The sequence below is a fragment of the Myodes glareolus genome, chromosome 16, assembly GCF_982192425.1.
Source record: "Myodes glareolus chromosome 16, mMyoGla1.1, whole genome shotgun sequence".
Classification (NCBI taxonomy): domain Eukaryota; kingdom Metazoa; phylum Chordata; class Mammalia; order Rodentia; family Cricetidae; genus Myodes; species Myodes glareolus.
Genome location: NC_142041.1, coordinates 32027869 through 32043274, shown reverse-complemented (window position 1 = coordinate 32043274; position 15406 = coordinate 32027869). Strand labels below are relative to the sequence as shown.

Below are 15406 nucleotides of genomic sequence, written 5' to 3'. Positions count from 1 at the left end.
AGTCTGGACTGAGGCAACTCCCAGGGGATGGAACTTCCATCCAAACATTCCAGACTCTTTGAATATATGGATGCCAGGGTTTGGGGTGAGGCCTTTACCCAAACAAGCTCTAAGATCAAAAGGTAGTAGATGATTAGTGTTTCATGACCTGTATTAGAGAAGAAAAACACTGATATTGTGGCCTGCCTCAGGGAGGGAGTCAGGAGCCATGGGTAAAAGTGCAGACACAGACACATGATAGTCTTACAGCAACCGTAGGTGAAAAGCCTCGGTTACCCTAAGACAAGGTGTGGAACTGACCAGATTCAGCAGTTGACTGTGGGACATAATCAGGACAGCACTTTTGAAGGATTAATGTATGGATTCCTCTAGAGATACTTGTTTTGCTGTTTCTAGAAAGCTGAATCACTTGAATCTTTTTTCTAGTTTGCTTTCTTTCTTTCTTTCTTTCTTTCTTTCTTTCTTTCTTTCTTTTCTTCTTCTTCTTCTTCTTCTTCTTCTTCTTCTTCTTCTTCTTCTTCTTCTTCTTCTTCTTCTTCTCCTCCTCCTCCTCCTCCTCCTCCTCCTCCTCTTCCTTCTTCTCCTCCTGTTCTTCCTCCTCCTCCTCCTGTTTTTTTTTGTGTGTGTGTGTGAGTTAGGATTTCATGGAGCCCAGGTGAGCCTCATATTCATTATATAACTGAGCATGGCTGTGAACTTCTGATTGTTTGTCTCCATTTCCTGAGTGTGTGCCACCATGCCTGGTTTTATGTGGTGCTAGGGACCAAACTCAGTGCCTCATGCATACTGGGCAAATAACTGAGTTATAGTCTTAGCCCTTTTTGTGGTAGGAGGCACCTTGAGTCAAGGCCTTATTATATAGCTCAGGCTTCTCTCCAACCAGATATCCTCCTGCCTCAGCTAAGATTACAAGTATGCACCACCACCTCACCACTGCCTGTCTATAACATTCCATTTTTTTGTTTACTTTTTATTTATTTTGAGACAGGGTCTCATGTATGCCAGGGTTGTTTTGAACTTAATATGTAGGTGAAGAGGCCCTTGAAAAGAATTCTGATCTTTTGTCCTGCATTTCTCAACTCCTGGAATTCAGGCTTCCATCATACCTGGTTGATGCAGAACTGGGACTCAGACAGAGAGTTTCTTTTTTTAACTTTATTTTTATGTGAATTGGTGTGAAGGTATCAGATCTTCTGGAACTGGGGCTACAGACAGTTGTAAACTGCCATGTGGGTGCTGGGAATTGAACCCAGGTCCTCTGGAGGAACAGGCAGTGTCCTTAACCTCTGAGCCATCTCCCCAGCCCCAAGAGAGCTTCTTACCTGTTAGGTGCGCACTCTATTAACCAAGATGCATTTCCAGCACCCAAAATTGTCTCATAACAGATATCCTCAGCAAGACGGTGTGAGGAGCTAGTGAGGTCTTCACTAGCTCGCATCATTTCAGGATAGCCTGTGAGGGACAGGCTTCTGACCATTCTTCTCCTTTTTCTTTCAGAAGAAAGAATTTTGATGGCCAACAATAGAAAATTCAACTCTCTTTTTGAGTATCCGGTAAGTTTCCTGTCCCTGAGTATTTCAGAAGTGGTTAGTGTTCCATGCATTCTCCTTTTGAGAGGAAGACAATTCATTGTTGATGCAGAAACTAAGTAAATCCCAACTTGAGCCCCTCTGTAATGAATGGCACAGTGAAAGCTCAGAAGCCAAAATTAAGCCAGGAGAATATGTCTCAGGTTTGGTATTTATGTATGACCCCAGAAAAGAACTATTTTAGCTTTCCACACAAATACTCCCCCAGTTCTCTTTGTCTCACTTAGACAGTGGCGACAAAACATGCGCGGTGACTCCATTTGCTGCCCAGCAGTGTTGTCCCCACTTTACGGGATGAACCTTAACTTAGCCAGCCTCCTGCTGGGGAACATTTAAAATGCTTCCAGTGTTTTCTATAATAAATGGTCCTGAGTGAACGTCGCTCTGCGTATCAGTTGGCACATCTGTGTTTGTATATATTATGAGCTTTCTGGAAGTGAACTGTCTAGTCCTAAAGGGAAACACATTTAAAAAAAAAAACTGTGACACATTTTCCAGCTCGCCCTCTGAGAAGATCACATCCATTTATGTGTCTCCCCACTTCATATCCTTGCCAAACCAAGTTTGATTGTTGTTGTTGCTTTTCTGAGCTAGGGGTCTCTTTTGTGGCCTCCGTTTTGCTAGCTTTCCACCACACCCTGGGATTGCAGCCTTGCAGTTCCCAGGCCGGGGTGAAGCTGTTTATTATCAGTCTCGTCCATCATTGCCAGCTCTTAGATGGAAAATGATATTGCTATCAATTCTTTTAAGTTTTTTAGTGAAATTAATCATCTTTTTTGTTAATTGGGCTTTTGCATTTTTAAAAACTATGTGTTAAAGATTTTTGCCCAATTTTCTATTTGATTTTTCATTTATTTATTTATGAAGTAATTTATAACATAGCAAATATATTATAAAATCATGCTTCAGCGCCCATCTTTGCTCGCATCTACTCCCTTATAGGGAGCCACTATGGTTAGTTTCTCATGTACTCATTGGTACCTTTTGTGTACATAAAGGAAATATGAATGTATTCTCTTTTCTGTATTTTTACATGCTCTAGACCTTAATACTTTTCAGAGTCCTAATTTCATAATAGCTTTTTTATTTTTTCTTTTTTCGGTTATATAGAGTTTTCTCTTCAGATTTGGCTTAAAATGATCCTTTGGGTAATTTTCAGTCTTAGTCACAAACAATGCTTTTATTTTCCTTGGTTTGGCTTAGCTTTTGAGAGAAGGTCTTGCTATGTAATCCAGGCTGGCCTTGAACTCAAAATCCTCCTCCCTCAGCCTACCAAGTGCTAGAATTACAGGCATGTTCTACCACATCCACTTCAAACCGTGCTCTTACATGCTATTTCCTACATCTATGGCTACACACACACACACACACACACACACACACACACACAATCATGTGTACATATAACTCTAAGTATATGAAAAATATGTAGCCATATATGCTTGTGGTTCCTGCAGGATATTAATGTATGGCTTCTGAGTTACCGTGCTTACAGTGTGGCACTGGGAGCAGACTTTCCCTTTCTCTGTATGGAAAACAAAGCAGTGAGACACAGGAAAACAAGCGTTGGATAGCAGCCGACCTAAGCATGATTCTAACTGTGCCCCGTACTCACCTTGAGACATACAGGTGTTTCATTTCTCTGATGTTTAGTTCATTCATCTATAATGAATATGGCATTGTTCGCCATATATGGTGGATATGAGAGTTAAATACAATTACACAAATGTTAGTTTTCTTTCTCCATAGCTGTTATCCTGTCTCATTCACTTCTGTACCCATAGTTCTTGCTAGATGTTTACTATATAGTCTACATTCAATACTTATATCCTGAATATTGAGGGAACAGACAGGTCAGCCAGTTTTGAACTCACTTTCTGGTTCTTCTACTTGTGTTTGCCTTTTATTGTTATTGTTGTTTGTATTTTACCTACAGGACAATTCCATCAAGACCTCAAAATATAGTTGGTTTAACTTCCTGCCCATAAACCTGTTTGAACAGTTCCAGAGACTCGCAAATGCTTATTTCCTTATTTTGCTGTTCCTACAGGTATGGCCTGCTAAGACATTTTCCAGGGTTTTCTTGTCTTCTCTGGGGTCAGGCTGTATAATCAGTACCTGAACTGGAAGATAGCCTCTTTATTTTGACATTGACAAATGGATAGCTGGGGTCTTTAACCAGTTCCCTAGTGTAGCAGAAGTCAGGAGTCGTCAGTGTGAAGCAAGTCTCTGTATGAAGGAGACAAACTCTGGAGTCCCATGGAGAGGGAGCTCCTTCATCATGACCATATAGCCACGGTTCAGCTTGATCATAAGAAACCAGAGTCTTTACCCCAGCTCTGGTACAGTCCTGTTCCTCTCTCTCATCCCAGCCTCTGTGATAGGAAGTTGACACATACCAAGGGAGAAGAATGGTACAGAATTAAGACAGCCAGCACAGGGAAAGGAATCCATGTAGGGTAGCCCCATGTTGAGAGAAGAGGACAGATCATCTTACCCTCCCTTGTACTGAAAATGTGGGTGAGTGCATAGTTTTCCCATGCCCACTGTTTTCGGATTATTTTAATTTTATGTATGTGTATGGGTGTTTACCTACATGTATGTTCATGTGCCATATGCATGCCTGGTACATTCAGAAGAGGGCATCAGAAACCCTAGAATTGTAATTATAAATGGATGGTGCTGGGAATTGAACCTGAGTCCTCTGGAAGAGCATCTGGTCCTTTTGACCACAGAGCCTTGCCACGTAAACTCTAAACACTCTACCTTCCAATACCCTTCATTATTAGAGAAGAGTGACTCTCTGCCATTAGGAATAAGGCAGAGACATTCACAACGTGTGAATCGTAACCTGCATCCCTTTCTTCCTCTTTTGGGAAGTGTTTACTTGGAACAGTGAAGACTAGCTATGACATTTGGGTCTATAGTAATAAACCCAGAGAGATGAAAATGATAGTGGGGGCAAGAAATTTGGGGGAGCATGTTATTCTTTAGGCTTCTGATCTAAGATCCCTCTATTTTCTTCTCAAAGTTTGTTCCTCAGATCTCCTCCCTGGCATGGTATACAACTGTGGTGCCCCTGGTCGTGGTGCTAGCCATAACAGGAGTGAAAGATGCCATCGATGATGTGGTGAAGTAGCTTCTGGGCTTCCTTCACTAGACCTAGGAATTGGGCTGTGGGCCAAAAGACTTCCCAGAGCTACCTCATGCCGAGAAATGCTAAATAGAAATATGTTTTTCATACTTGTTCCCTTATCTATCCCAGATAGATGTCCACAAGCCTGTGACTCTGCTTAGTTTCTGCTTGGCCAGAAAGGGCAGTGCAGGGCTTTTCTCTGCTCCACTTTTGGCCCTTCCTCCAGACTTTCTTCTCTCCCTTCTCAGTAGCCCCACCCTTGACCCCTTTAGCTTTGTCTGGCTTTGCTGACATCTTTCTTCATCTGACTCTCCTCCCACTTCATATCCCCTCCCCTTTCCCTCTGATCCCATTCCCCTTCTTTTTCCTGCTTCTCCTTTCTTCTCTCCCTTCACATTCCCCTTCTCTCCAGTATTCTTTTTTCCCCCCTTTCCAAATGCTACTTGTGTTTGGCATACACAGCTAGGAGCTCTTTGGTTTTAGAATGGTGTGATCAAAAATCCCCTCTTTTCCTGGCCTTGGAAAGAGACACTGACCTGGGGGCAGGTTGGGAAGCTGTCCTTGCAGTGTCTTCAAAGAGGCCTGATTTTTGTCCAGACAGATTATGTACAGAAGTTTAAGAATATGGCATTTTCTACTTTTTTTAACTCTGTAAAATACAGGCTTAGCACGTGTAGTGCTAAATTTTAACCACAACCCAATAAACAAACTGAGCTATATAAACTCATTTTATCTCAGAACCACATACATATCCCTGATACCATCTCTTTCTAGTAAGAACTGAAAACTCAACTTGCCAACGTAGAGCAGTCCAACTCTGTCTGGTTCAGAACTCAGTCTTTTTTTTTTTAAGAATTTTTTAAAATTTATTATGTGTACAGTATTCTCAGTATTCTGTCTGCATGTATGCCTGCAGGCCAGAAGAGGGTACCAGACCCCATTACAGATGGTTGTGAGCCACCATGTGGTTGCTGGGAATTGAACTCGGGACCTTTGGAAGAGCAGGCAATGCTCTTAACTGCTGAGCCATCTCTCCAGCCTCTGAACTCAGTCTTTTTAGAATAAATGTTAGGGGAACCTTGAATCATGGAAAACTGAGTGTTCTGCCTGCCCCTTCCTAGCCCTGTCCTTCTGCAGGAAGGACTCGCCTTGGAAGGAAGTGGTTCCTGAGTCCTGTCGCTGGGGCATGTGCTGTATCTGTTCTCCTGCTCCCTGCCGACTGACTATTGGTCTCTTCACTCCCCACGTCTGCTGAAGAGGCTTCTGTGTGTCCCATGGTTCTTTGTGCAGCTCGTGGGATTCCCTAGTGCTGTCAGGCATGCACCCTGTCCTCTTAGCTTTTGACAGAGTCATTTGTTTTCAAGCTCCTGGACTTTAGGATTTTTTTTATATTTCGCACAAAGATTTGTGTTGCTGGTGACTTTTCTCTTTCCCGCCTAGTTCCTGCAGCTGCTTATAAAATAATCACTAAGAGGCTCAATATTAATTATAATTGTTTGGTCGATGGCTCAGGCTTCTTATTGGCTAGCTCTGCACATAAATTAACCCATTTTTAATCATCTGTGTATTGCCACATACCCTGTGGCTTACCAGAAATGCTCTGATATCTTCCTCCTCCGGAGGCTGCTGTCATCTTCCTGACTCTGCCTTCTTTCTCGCTGTCTCCCTGCTTAGATTTTCTGCCTCGCTATCTGCTGCCCTGTCATAGGCCAAAGAGGCTTCTTTATTAACCAATGGTAATAAAACTATTCGCAGCATACAGAGGGGCATCCCACATCAATTGTGTCTCTTTCTTTTCCCTGGGTTCTTTTTATACTTTCCTTCTAAGCTTCCATGGAGCCTGGGTTTAATGGTAGGAGGGCTTTGGTATATGGGAAAGGGGAATCACATACAAGAACCATATTTTCAACCTTTTACATTGTACATACAGTTTTCTATATGTTTATTTTCTGAACATTCTCTGTATGGTTTTAGAAAAGACACAAAAATGACAAGCAAGTCAACAACCGCTCTGTTCTGCTGGTGGTGAATGGCAGGTATGTTCTCTTAGGAAAGCCAGTTTAGGTAGGACCAGTCCAGGGAGAGGTCAGCATTGCTAAAATTTGATGTGGTCGTTACTTTAGAAAGGTAATTTAGGACAGTAAAATGAGCCTCGTGTTAAACTTTAAAAAAAAAATGTTTCTATTTAATTGAAATTTTTTTGAGGTGCTGTGGATCAAATCCAAGACCTTGGGAGAGCTAGGAAAGTACTCTAAGAATTTGCCTATAGATGTGGTCCAGCATACCCTGAACCTGCTGTATTAATTGAGATGCCACTGGGCTTCATTTCTATAAAATGGAATTAATATTCTCCTACTTAGAATATGCCTGAGAAAATAAAAAGGAAATAATATATCAAAGGAATTGACAAGTCACAGCATGAAATGAATATGCTGGCAATTGTGATCAGAGTGGTTGGCATTTGTCTTTAGGACATAAAGGCCTCCAGCGTGGCTCGCTGCTGAGTCCACTGTAGCTGTCTGTTGGGTGCAGACAGTGCCTGTGCCCACTCCATGGCTGTGCTATTTGGTGGTAGGACTGGAATGAGGCAGACATGTTCCTACAAAAGGCAAAATGTAAAAACCTGTTCAAAGAGGTATGGCAAGCTACATAGAGTCACATCTGACAAACGGGATTAAGGGACACCTTTCGGGGGTGACTTCTGTACCAGGTGTTAAAGACCAGTGCGAGCAGAACACGAGGAGGAAACACAAACCTGACGGAGTCAAGATTCAAGCCCAACCTTTCTCACTGTGGCTTTGCTGAGTTCTAAACACCTGTGGCTTTGTCAAGTCACAGATATCCAAGCTTTGGGGCTCTGGCCCATCTGTTATTATGTTGCTGACCTTAATCAGAGTGGATTGTTTCCTCCGTGATCCAAATGGCCGAAAGTCTGGATATATCACATAGGTGATTTACTATTTAAAAAGGTAAAGGAATGACATGACTTTAAAAAGACAGACCTGGGTATATTAGAAACTGATCAAGCTGTGAATTACTGACCAAATACATTTAGTCAGATGAGCTCCTTCAAATAGCTCGAGTACTTAGGCTGTACAGGATTTTTAGAGAAGAATTTGTCACAGAGAGAGTTTAGGAGTTATCCAGAGGCCCTGGTTAAACTTTGTAACCAGTCAGTGTCTACTTAGTTTAGAACATACAGGAAAAGCTCACCATGAAATAGCTTCTTTCAAGAAAGCAACTGGAAGGAAAGCTTGAAAATGTGAATCCGTGGTCCGTGGTCCGTGGCCAGTGCGCGAGAGGCAGCCTCTGGCTAGCAAGCTGTGACTTTCGTTTTGTTGGTTTGGAGTGTTTTTGTTTTTTCAGACAGGGTTTCATTCCATAGTAATCTGTTCTAGAATTCACTCTGTAACCCAAACTGGCTCCAATCCATGGCAATCCTACTGCCTCAGCCTCCCAAGTGCTGGGATTACAGGTGTGAACCACCACACCCAACAAATGCTCTTTTGCTACCACCCAACAAATGAACTGACTTTACAATGAGTGGCTTATTATTTAGGCCATCTTTTCACTAATGGTGTTTTCCTTTGAAGATATTGATTTTAGGAGAGGCTCTTAGTCTCAGTCCACAGCCTCTCACAATCATAAGTCTTTTCTTGCCACGTTAGAGGGAGAAACTGAAACTCGGGGTAAAAGGTTATTAAAATGACAATCCCTCCCCTGTCCAGAGCAAGAGCAACATCAGAGCATGCTTATACTGTCCTGGACATCAACCTTCTGTTTTCCTGGCTCTTTTATTTCCTGGCTCTTTTACTTCAAGGACAGTCTTGCTTTTGAAAGAGTGCTGGCTTTGTCTTATCAAGTATTTCTAAATATTTGCAGTGTGAAAAGTACAGGATATTAAAGAACTCTGGAGGTGCCATTCAGTGGTGCTGTCTTCCTCTCTGTCTAATCTGGACTCCATTTTTATTAAAATATCCAGGAGTACATTTGTAATAGCTTGGCAGCTCCTTATAAAATAAAATATAATCTTTAAAGTCTCCAGTAGAAGGGGAATCTTATAACCCTGCTTTTCCTTCCTGTCTCTTTGGTGAAAATCCTGCCTAGAGAACCCCTGAAAGTAAATGTCAAATCAGGATAAAATTTTCATTTGTCTTTTTCCACAGCTATTGTTACTCTTCAGTGCTACCAGAAAATCCTTAAAACAAAGAGCGAATTTATAGTAAATTATTTATAAATAAAATAAGCAAAGAGGTGGTCTTTCCGGGAATACCTATGTCTTCGTGAGTCTGGTAAAGCAGGGTTGTGTGTGAGAAGCCTGCACTGAGAAATGAGCTGGAGAATGGCTGTGCCCTCTCTTCCCCTGCTCTTCGTGTCCTCGGCACAGTAGGATTCTTCAGTGTGTGTGTGTGCATATATCTAAGTCCGTTACCAGAGAGGAGGTGACTTAGGAATCCTGTTGGGAAACTGGAGAGAGAGAGAGAGAGAGAGAGAGAGAGAGAGAGAGAGAGAGAGAGAAAGAATGGTGTTGTTGCTGAATCTGCTCATACTGCCAGGCTCCCTTTTCTAGGAAATGAGGATTTGAAGGGTCAAAGGTGACCCAATGAGAGAACAAAATAAAATTAGTGAAGCCACATGGCAGAATACATTTTAGCTGTTGACTAACAGAGCACGCCGCATATATGTGTCCTCTAAGGGGTGTCATTGAGTGAAAAGTGAAGAAGCTACTGTTTAACTTTGTTTTTTGAGACAGGGTCTCACTCTATGTCCCTGACTGGCCTGGAGCTCAATATGTAGACAGGCTGGCCCTCAGCCCACCCAAATACTCCTGCCTCTGCCTCCCAGGTGCTGGGATTAAAAATCTTACTCTGTAACTTTGATTTTCCTAGGAAAGATTTTGTTATTTTTTTCTATTTTTTTACTTTGCTTTTGCTTTTTTTTATTAAATTATAAAAGTTTCCATTTCCGCCCCTCCTCCCAACACCCTCCCACTCCCCTCACTCCCTCTCCTCCTCCCTCTCCATCCCTAAGAGCAGTCAGGGTTTCCTGCCCTGTGGGTAGTTCAAGTTCCTCCCCCCTCCCTCCAGGTCCAGGGAAGGTGAGAATCCAAACAGACTGGATCGCCAAAATCCAGTATATGCAGAGGAAACAAGTCCCAGTGTCATTGTCAATGGCTTTTCAGAAAGGCTTCGGGCCAGCCACATTCAGAGAATCCAGCCACATTCAGAGAATCTGGTTGGATCACGTCCTCGTTCAGTCCCAGTCCAACTGGCCTTGGTGAACTCTCATTATATGAGTCCCCTTGTATCAGTGGGTGCTCGCATCCCTCGCGGTCTTGATTTCTTTTTTTATTTTCTTCATCCTTCTGCTCCTCATTTGGACCTTGGAGGGGGCTCAGTCCGGTGCTCCAATATGGGTCTCCCGTCTGTATCGCCATCCATCGTCGGATGAAGGTTTCCTCTGCTCTTGCCTTCTTTGCTCATGTTCTCTTTCCTTCTGCCTCTCGTTTGGACCTAGGGAGTTAAGTCCAGTATTCCAACGTGGGTCTCCGCCTCCATCTCCATCCATCGCCAGATGAGGATTCTATGGTGATATGCAAAATATTCATCAGTATGGTTGTGGGCCAAGGCCGGTTCAGGCACCCTCTCCTCTGTCCAGAGAACAATCTGGGGATCTCTCCTTGGACCTGGGATCCCCTTTATAATCAAGTCTCTTGTAAACCCTAAAATGACTCCCTTGGGTTGAGGTATATACTTCCCTGATCCCATATCCATCCTTCCTCCCTCCCCCCCATCCCAGTCCCCCGATCTTTCCCCATTCCTCCCCTACTCCCTTCTCTCTAACCCTCTCCCCTTCCAACAGCCCCCCCACCCACCCCCATGCACCCGAGGTTACCTGGCACTCTTGTCTATTTCCAATCTCCAGGAGGATAGCTACATGATTTTCATCAGGTTCACCTTCTTATTTAGCTTCTCTAGGATCACGAATAATAGGCTCAAAGACCTTTAATTATGGTTAGAATCCACTTATGAGTGAATACATACCATATTCCTCTTTTTGGGTCTGGCTTACCTCACTCAGTAAAGCGTTTTCTATTTCCATCCATTTGCATGCAAAATTCAAGATGGCATTGTTTTTTACCACTGAGTAAAACTCCAATGTGTATATGTTCCACACCTTCTTTAACCATTCTTCTATTGAGGGGCACCTAGGTTGTTTCCAGGTTCTGGCTATTACAAATAGTGCTGCTATGAACATTTTGATTTTGCTTTTGTTGTTGGGTTTTTTGGTTTTGTTTTTGTTTGTTTGTTTGTTTGTTTGTTTCAAGACAGGGTTTCTCTGTGTATAGCTCTGGCTGTCCTAGAATTTGCTTTGTCGACCAGGTTGGCCTTGAACTCACAGAGATCTACCTGCCTCTGCCTACCGAGTGCTGGGATAAAAGGCGTGTGCCACCACCACCCGGCTTCTAGGAAAGTTCTAAAAATGTAGTGGCTATCTTTGAAGAACAGAGCTAAGTACTGGGGAAAGAGACTTGTCAAAAGAAACAGAGCTTGTTCTTGACTGCCCAGAGCATGCAACCAAAACCAGTTGGCCCTCCCGAGACATATCTTCATCCATCTTGGCCTTTCCTGTTTCTTTTGCTTTGTTTTGTCTCGCTGTCATAGCAGAAGGTTGGGGGAACTCACAAGGCCCATTTTCTTACAGGTTTGAGGAGCACAAATGGATGAATGTTCAAGTGGGAGACATAATAAAACTACAAAATAATCACCCTGTTACCGTGAGTATCTGCTCTCTCCTTGAATTGAGATCAGGGAGCCCTGTAGCATTGTTGCCTCCACCGCTCTGGGCAATCTCCAGCTGCCTTGCTTTGCAGTGAAATCACTAGCTTCTCTGCCAAGAAGCTTGTCCGTCTCTCATCATAGCTTCAGGTAGATTGGAGCAGCTGCGAGAGAAGGACATGGTAGCAGCGAGGGGCCACAGATAATGAGAGCAGCCAAGAGTGCGCAAAGTTCTTAGAGTGGACATCTATCCCCGAGGGGCTAATTTCTGTCACACTGTAAGGCTAGGGGCCAGCCTCCTGTGCCTCTTCTCTGGCTTTTCTGATTACAGGCAGATGTACTGTTACTCTCTAGCAGTGAGCCGTATGGTCTGACATACATTGAAACAGCAGACCTGGATGGGTAAGTGTTTTCTCCTGATACTGCATTAAGAAAATTTAGCCACTTAGAGGGCAAATACAATGGAGGGTGCTAATTTTATTCTCAGGTGAAAGTAGTAGTTTATGCCAGAAAACTGAAGCTATCCAAGTGAGAAGAGACAAGAAGCCACAGCCTTGGATTCTTCAAGTCTAAATCTGAGCCCTGGGCAACAAGAATGAGCATTCATTGAATACAGGATTGGGAAAATAAACTCCAAATTCTCTAAACTGGGGTCAGTCTGCCCTCCCTGTCTTTGAGTTCCATGCCTTGTCTTTAAGAACTTCAGAATGAAAATATTGAAAAAAGTGCCCCCCTTTTACAATTGAATTCATATGGCATTCATATTTTTTTTCATACAATGGATTTAAACTGCTTTTAAAAAAAGTGACCTGTTCCCCTGCTTGGATTTCAGGGGAGATGTGTTTAAGGCCAGAACTCTTCCTCAATATTTGGTTTTCCCAGTATTTGTTTAACTGACAGGTGCTGCATTTATATCTGCTAGTTTCAATTCTGCCATGTCTCACGTCTGGCCTTTCATTGTGGCAAACCATGCTTTACTTTCACTTAGGCATTGGTAGTCTGGAGTACCTGGTGCTGAGAGGAATCTATAACTGAGTTTTGTATTCACCATTTATGGATCATTTCTCATCTATAATGTGCCCCAGATGCAGCTTCGTTTTCCAGGTACCTTGATGCAGAATAAAGTTTTCATCATAAGCCACAAAAAAAAAAGAAAATATTGAAAAAAAGATTTCTCTGTACTGAATATGCACAGATTATTTTTCTCATTGGTATTCCCTAAAAATAAGATAGAACACATATTTACATAGCATTTACATTGTATGAAGAGAGTGTTTATTGGTTATATGCAAATACTGTACCGTTTTATAAAAGATAGCTGAGCATTGATGGACTTCGGTGTTCATGTAGGGTCCTGGAGCCAATTGCCTGAAGGCAGTGAGGGACAGCTATATTCCATGATACTGACTAGCATGAGAGAGAATCATAGGATTGCAAAATTTCAGAATGGGGTTACAATGTTTCTAAGAAGAAATTTGAAGGAGGAAGTAATTCTGCTCTAAAAAGAATTCAAAGTGAACCTTTACTTCCTCGTAGAAGCTATGGCTTCCCTTGTGAAGCTGGAGGCCATCTCAGAGATGTTTTTCATGGCGTTTGTTATCAGTCTGCCTTCCTCTTTGTGCCTGTAACGACCATTCTTGGTTGTCAACTTTGGCAACATCTGGAATGAACTAAAACCCAAGCAGCTGGGTACACCCATCACCCATGAGGGAGTCTTTATTAAATGATTTGAGGAAGGAAGGTAGACCTTTAATCTTGACCACACCTGGTAGCACGCTATATAAAGGACATGAAAGAAGGAATTGTTCACCCTTTGCCTGCTTGCCCTTGCTCCCAGTTCGTTGGTATTAGAGCCTACTTCTTTGGGATTCCAGTGTATACTGAAGAGCAGCTGATACAGCCAGTTTTGTGGACTGAACAGCTACTAGAGTTTTGGACTTTTTTGGGGAGACAACCAGTGTTGGATTAGCTCGACCACAGCCTGTAAGCCACCCTAAGAAACCCCCATTTTATATATACATGGATTCATTCTGTCAAGTCTGTTCCTCTAAAGAACCGGAGTAACACAGATTTTGGAACCAGAAATGTTTTTAGAGCAGCGGCTCTCAATCTTCCTAACGTTGCGACCCTTAACACAGTTCTTCATGTTGTGGTGACCCCAACATAAAATTATTTTCATTTCTAATTTAAGATGTAAATATCTGTGTTTTCCAATGGTGTTTGGTGACCCCTGTGAAAGGGTTGTGGAACCCCCTCAAGGGGTCACGACCCAGAGGTTGAGAACCACTATTTTAGAGTAAAGAAGTATAAGCTTCTGGAATAGGCTTTCCAACTTGCTGACACCTGTAGTTACTGAAGACTCCCCGGTAGTATTGGAGCATCTTGAAAGCCATGGTTAGAAATATTTGAAAGGTTTACTGTGTGGAATAAAGAATTTAGTGACTCTCTATATAAAACTTTTTGACAATTTGTGGAAAAATAAGGAAAATGATGCTACTGGTTGTATCCAACATTTCCGGATAAATTGACAACAGATAAGAACGCATTTATGATCAAATTAAGCAACTTCTAGTGCCTCAAGAAACAGTGGCAAAGGGAAAGGACAAGCCCAGGGAAACCATCGGCTGCCTCCAGATGTGTCTAAGATCTCCACGTGTGCCCTGGAAGAGAATCTTCTCTCTAGTAGCCAGAGAGCTCAAGTTGCAGAAAACCAGACCTAAGCCCCCATTATTAGGTTGGATAAATTATAACAAAAATTTAAATCCCAACCTCAGAGGGTGACGATGGTTAAAGTGGGGGGACTTATTGGTAAGTTGGGATCCTTGGACTTGGGGTGAGATTTGTGGGCGGGCCCTACTGAGGCTGTAGACTTTGAGCTCTCAGATTCTCACCCAAGGAAATAGTCTTTCCACCCTTAGCAGAGGATGTATCCCCATCCCCACCTTCTGAGGAAATCAATACTTCATTGCTGCTAAACCAGAAGTAACCTTCCCTCAAGGAGACTCCAGCAAGAGAATACCAATATCCCTCAGGGTCCTCTAATAGTCTCTAGACCTACAACCAGACTTAATTTCAAGTAGAAATCTGAGAAATATGTATGAGAGCGGATTTTAAGGGGACCGGATACCGGGAAAGAGTATAAAACTAGATCAGGCTGAGGATATTGATATGGGTCCTCAGATTGGAGACTCTGTTTAATATGGAAGCTTGCACAATAAAAAGAAAGGTGTCAAATGGTTGGATGAAGCATTTACCAAAGATGGTCTACTGGAAAGGAGTTGAAGGCGCCTGACATCCCTTGACTTAGTGTTGATGAAAGGATTTTAAGGCTCAGGGAGATTCCAATGCTGTGGAAGTCTAATCCTCTACAGTGGGAAGGCCCAGAAGACATGCCTTTATGAATCCTGTAAGATGCTATCTATAAAAAAAAATCCACAGCTCTCAACTTAAAGGGAATAAGCTGTATCCTGGATTCACAAAGTTTTTTTTTATAGTTTTACAGAATAAAGAAAGCCATAAATCAAAGCAACTTTAAATATATTGGTGGAGCTAGGCATGGTGGTATATTTAATAGCACTGAGGAGGCAGAGGCAGGCAGAGCTCTGTGAGTTTGAGACCAACCTGGTCTTTATAATGTATTCCAGGACATCCAGGGCTACGTAGAGAGATCTTGTCTCAAAAACTCTTGGGTCTATAGAATAGCTCCTCCGTTTTATTGTGCCTGCCTCTGTGTATTTTCTAATTATACATTACATTTTTAAATGAACTACACAATCACAATACCTTAATCAAGATCAGGAATACATATACATATAACAAAATTGACCTTAAAATCCATACCAATGCAAATTATTCATATCTATACCATATCCCCCTTTAAATGTAAAAGAACATTTATAAAC

General features: G+C 42.4%; 1 protein-coding gene across 1 annotated transcript in view; it reads left to right on the top strand.

The window, feature by feature from the left end:
• The window catches only part of LOC125390791 (phospholipid-transporting ATPase FetA), a 121689-nt gene that overhangs the window by 50584 nt on the left and 55699 nt on the right, over positions 1–15406 (top strand). Inside the window, exons 4-9 of the mRNA XM_087897168.1 lie at positions 1498–1553; positions 3526–3639; positions 4621–4719; positions 6700–6761; positions 11431–11503; positions 11836–11906. Of these exons, the coding sequence (XP_087753294.1) occupies positions 1498–1553; positions 3526–3639; positions 4621–4719; positions 6700–6761; positions 11431–11503; positions 11836–11906 (475 nt within the window). The remainder of the gene's footprint in view (positions 1–1497; positions 1554–3525; positions 3640–4620; positions 4720–6699; positions 6762–11430; positions 11504–11835; positions 11907–15406) is intronic.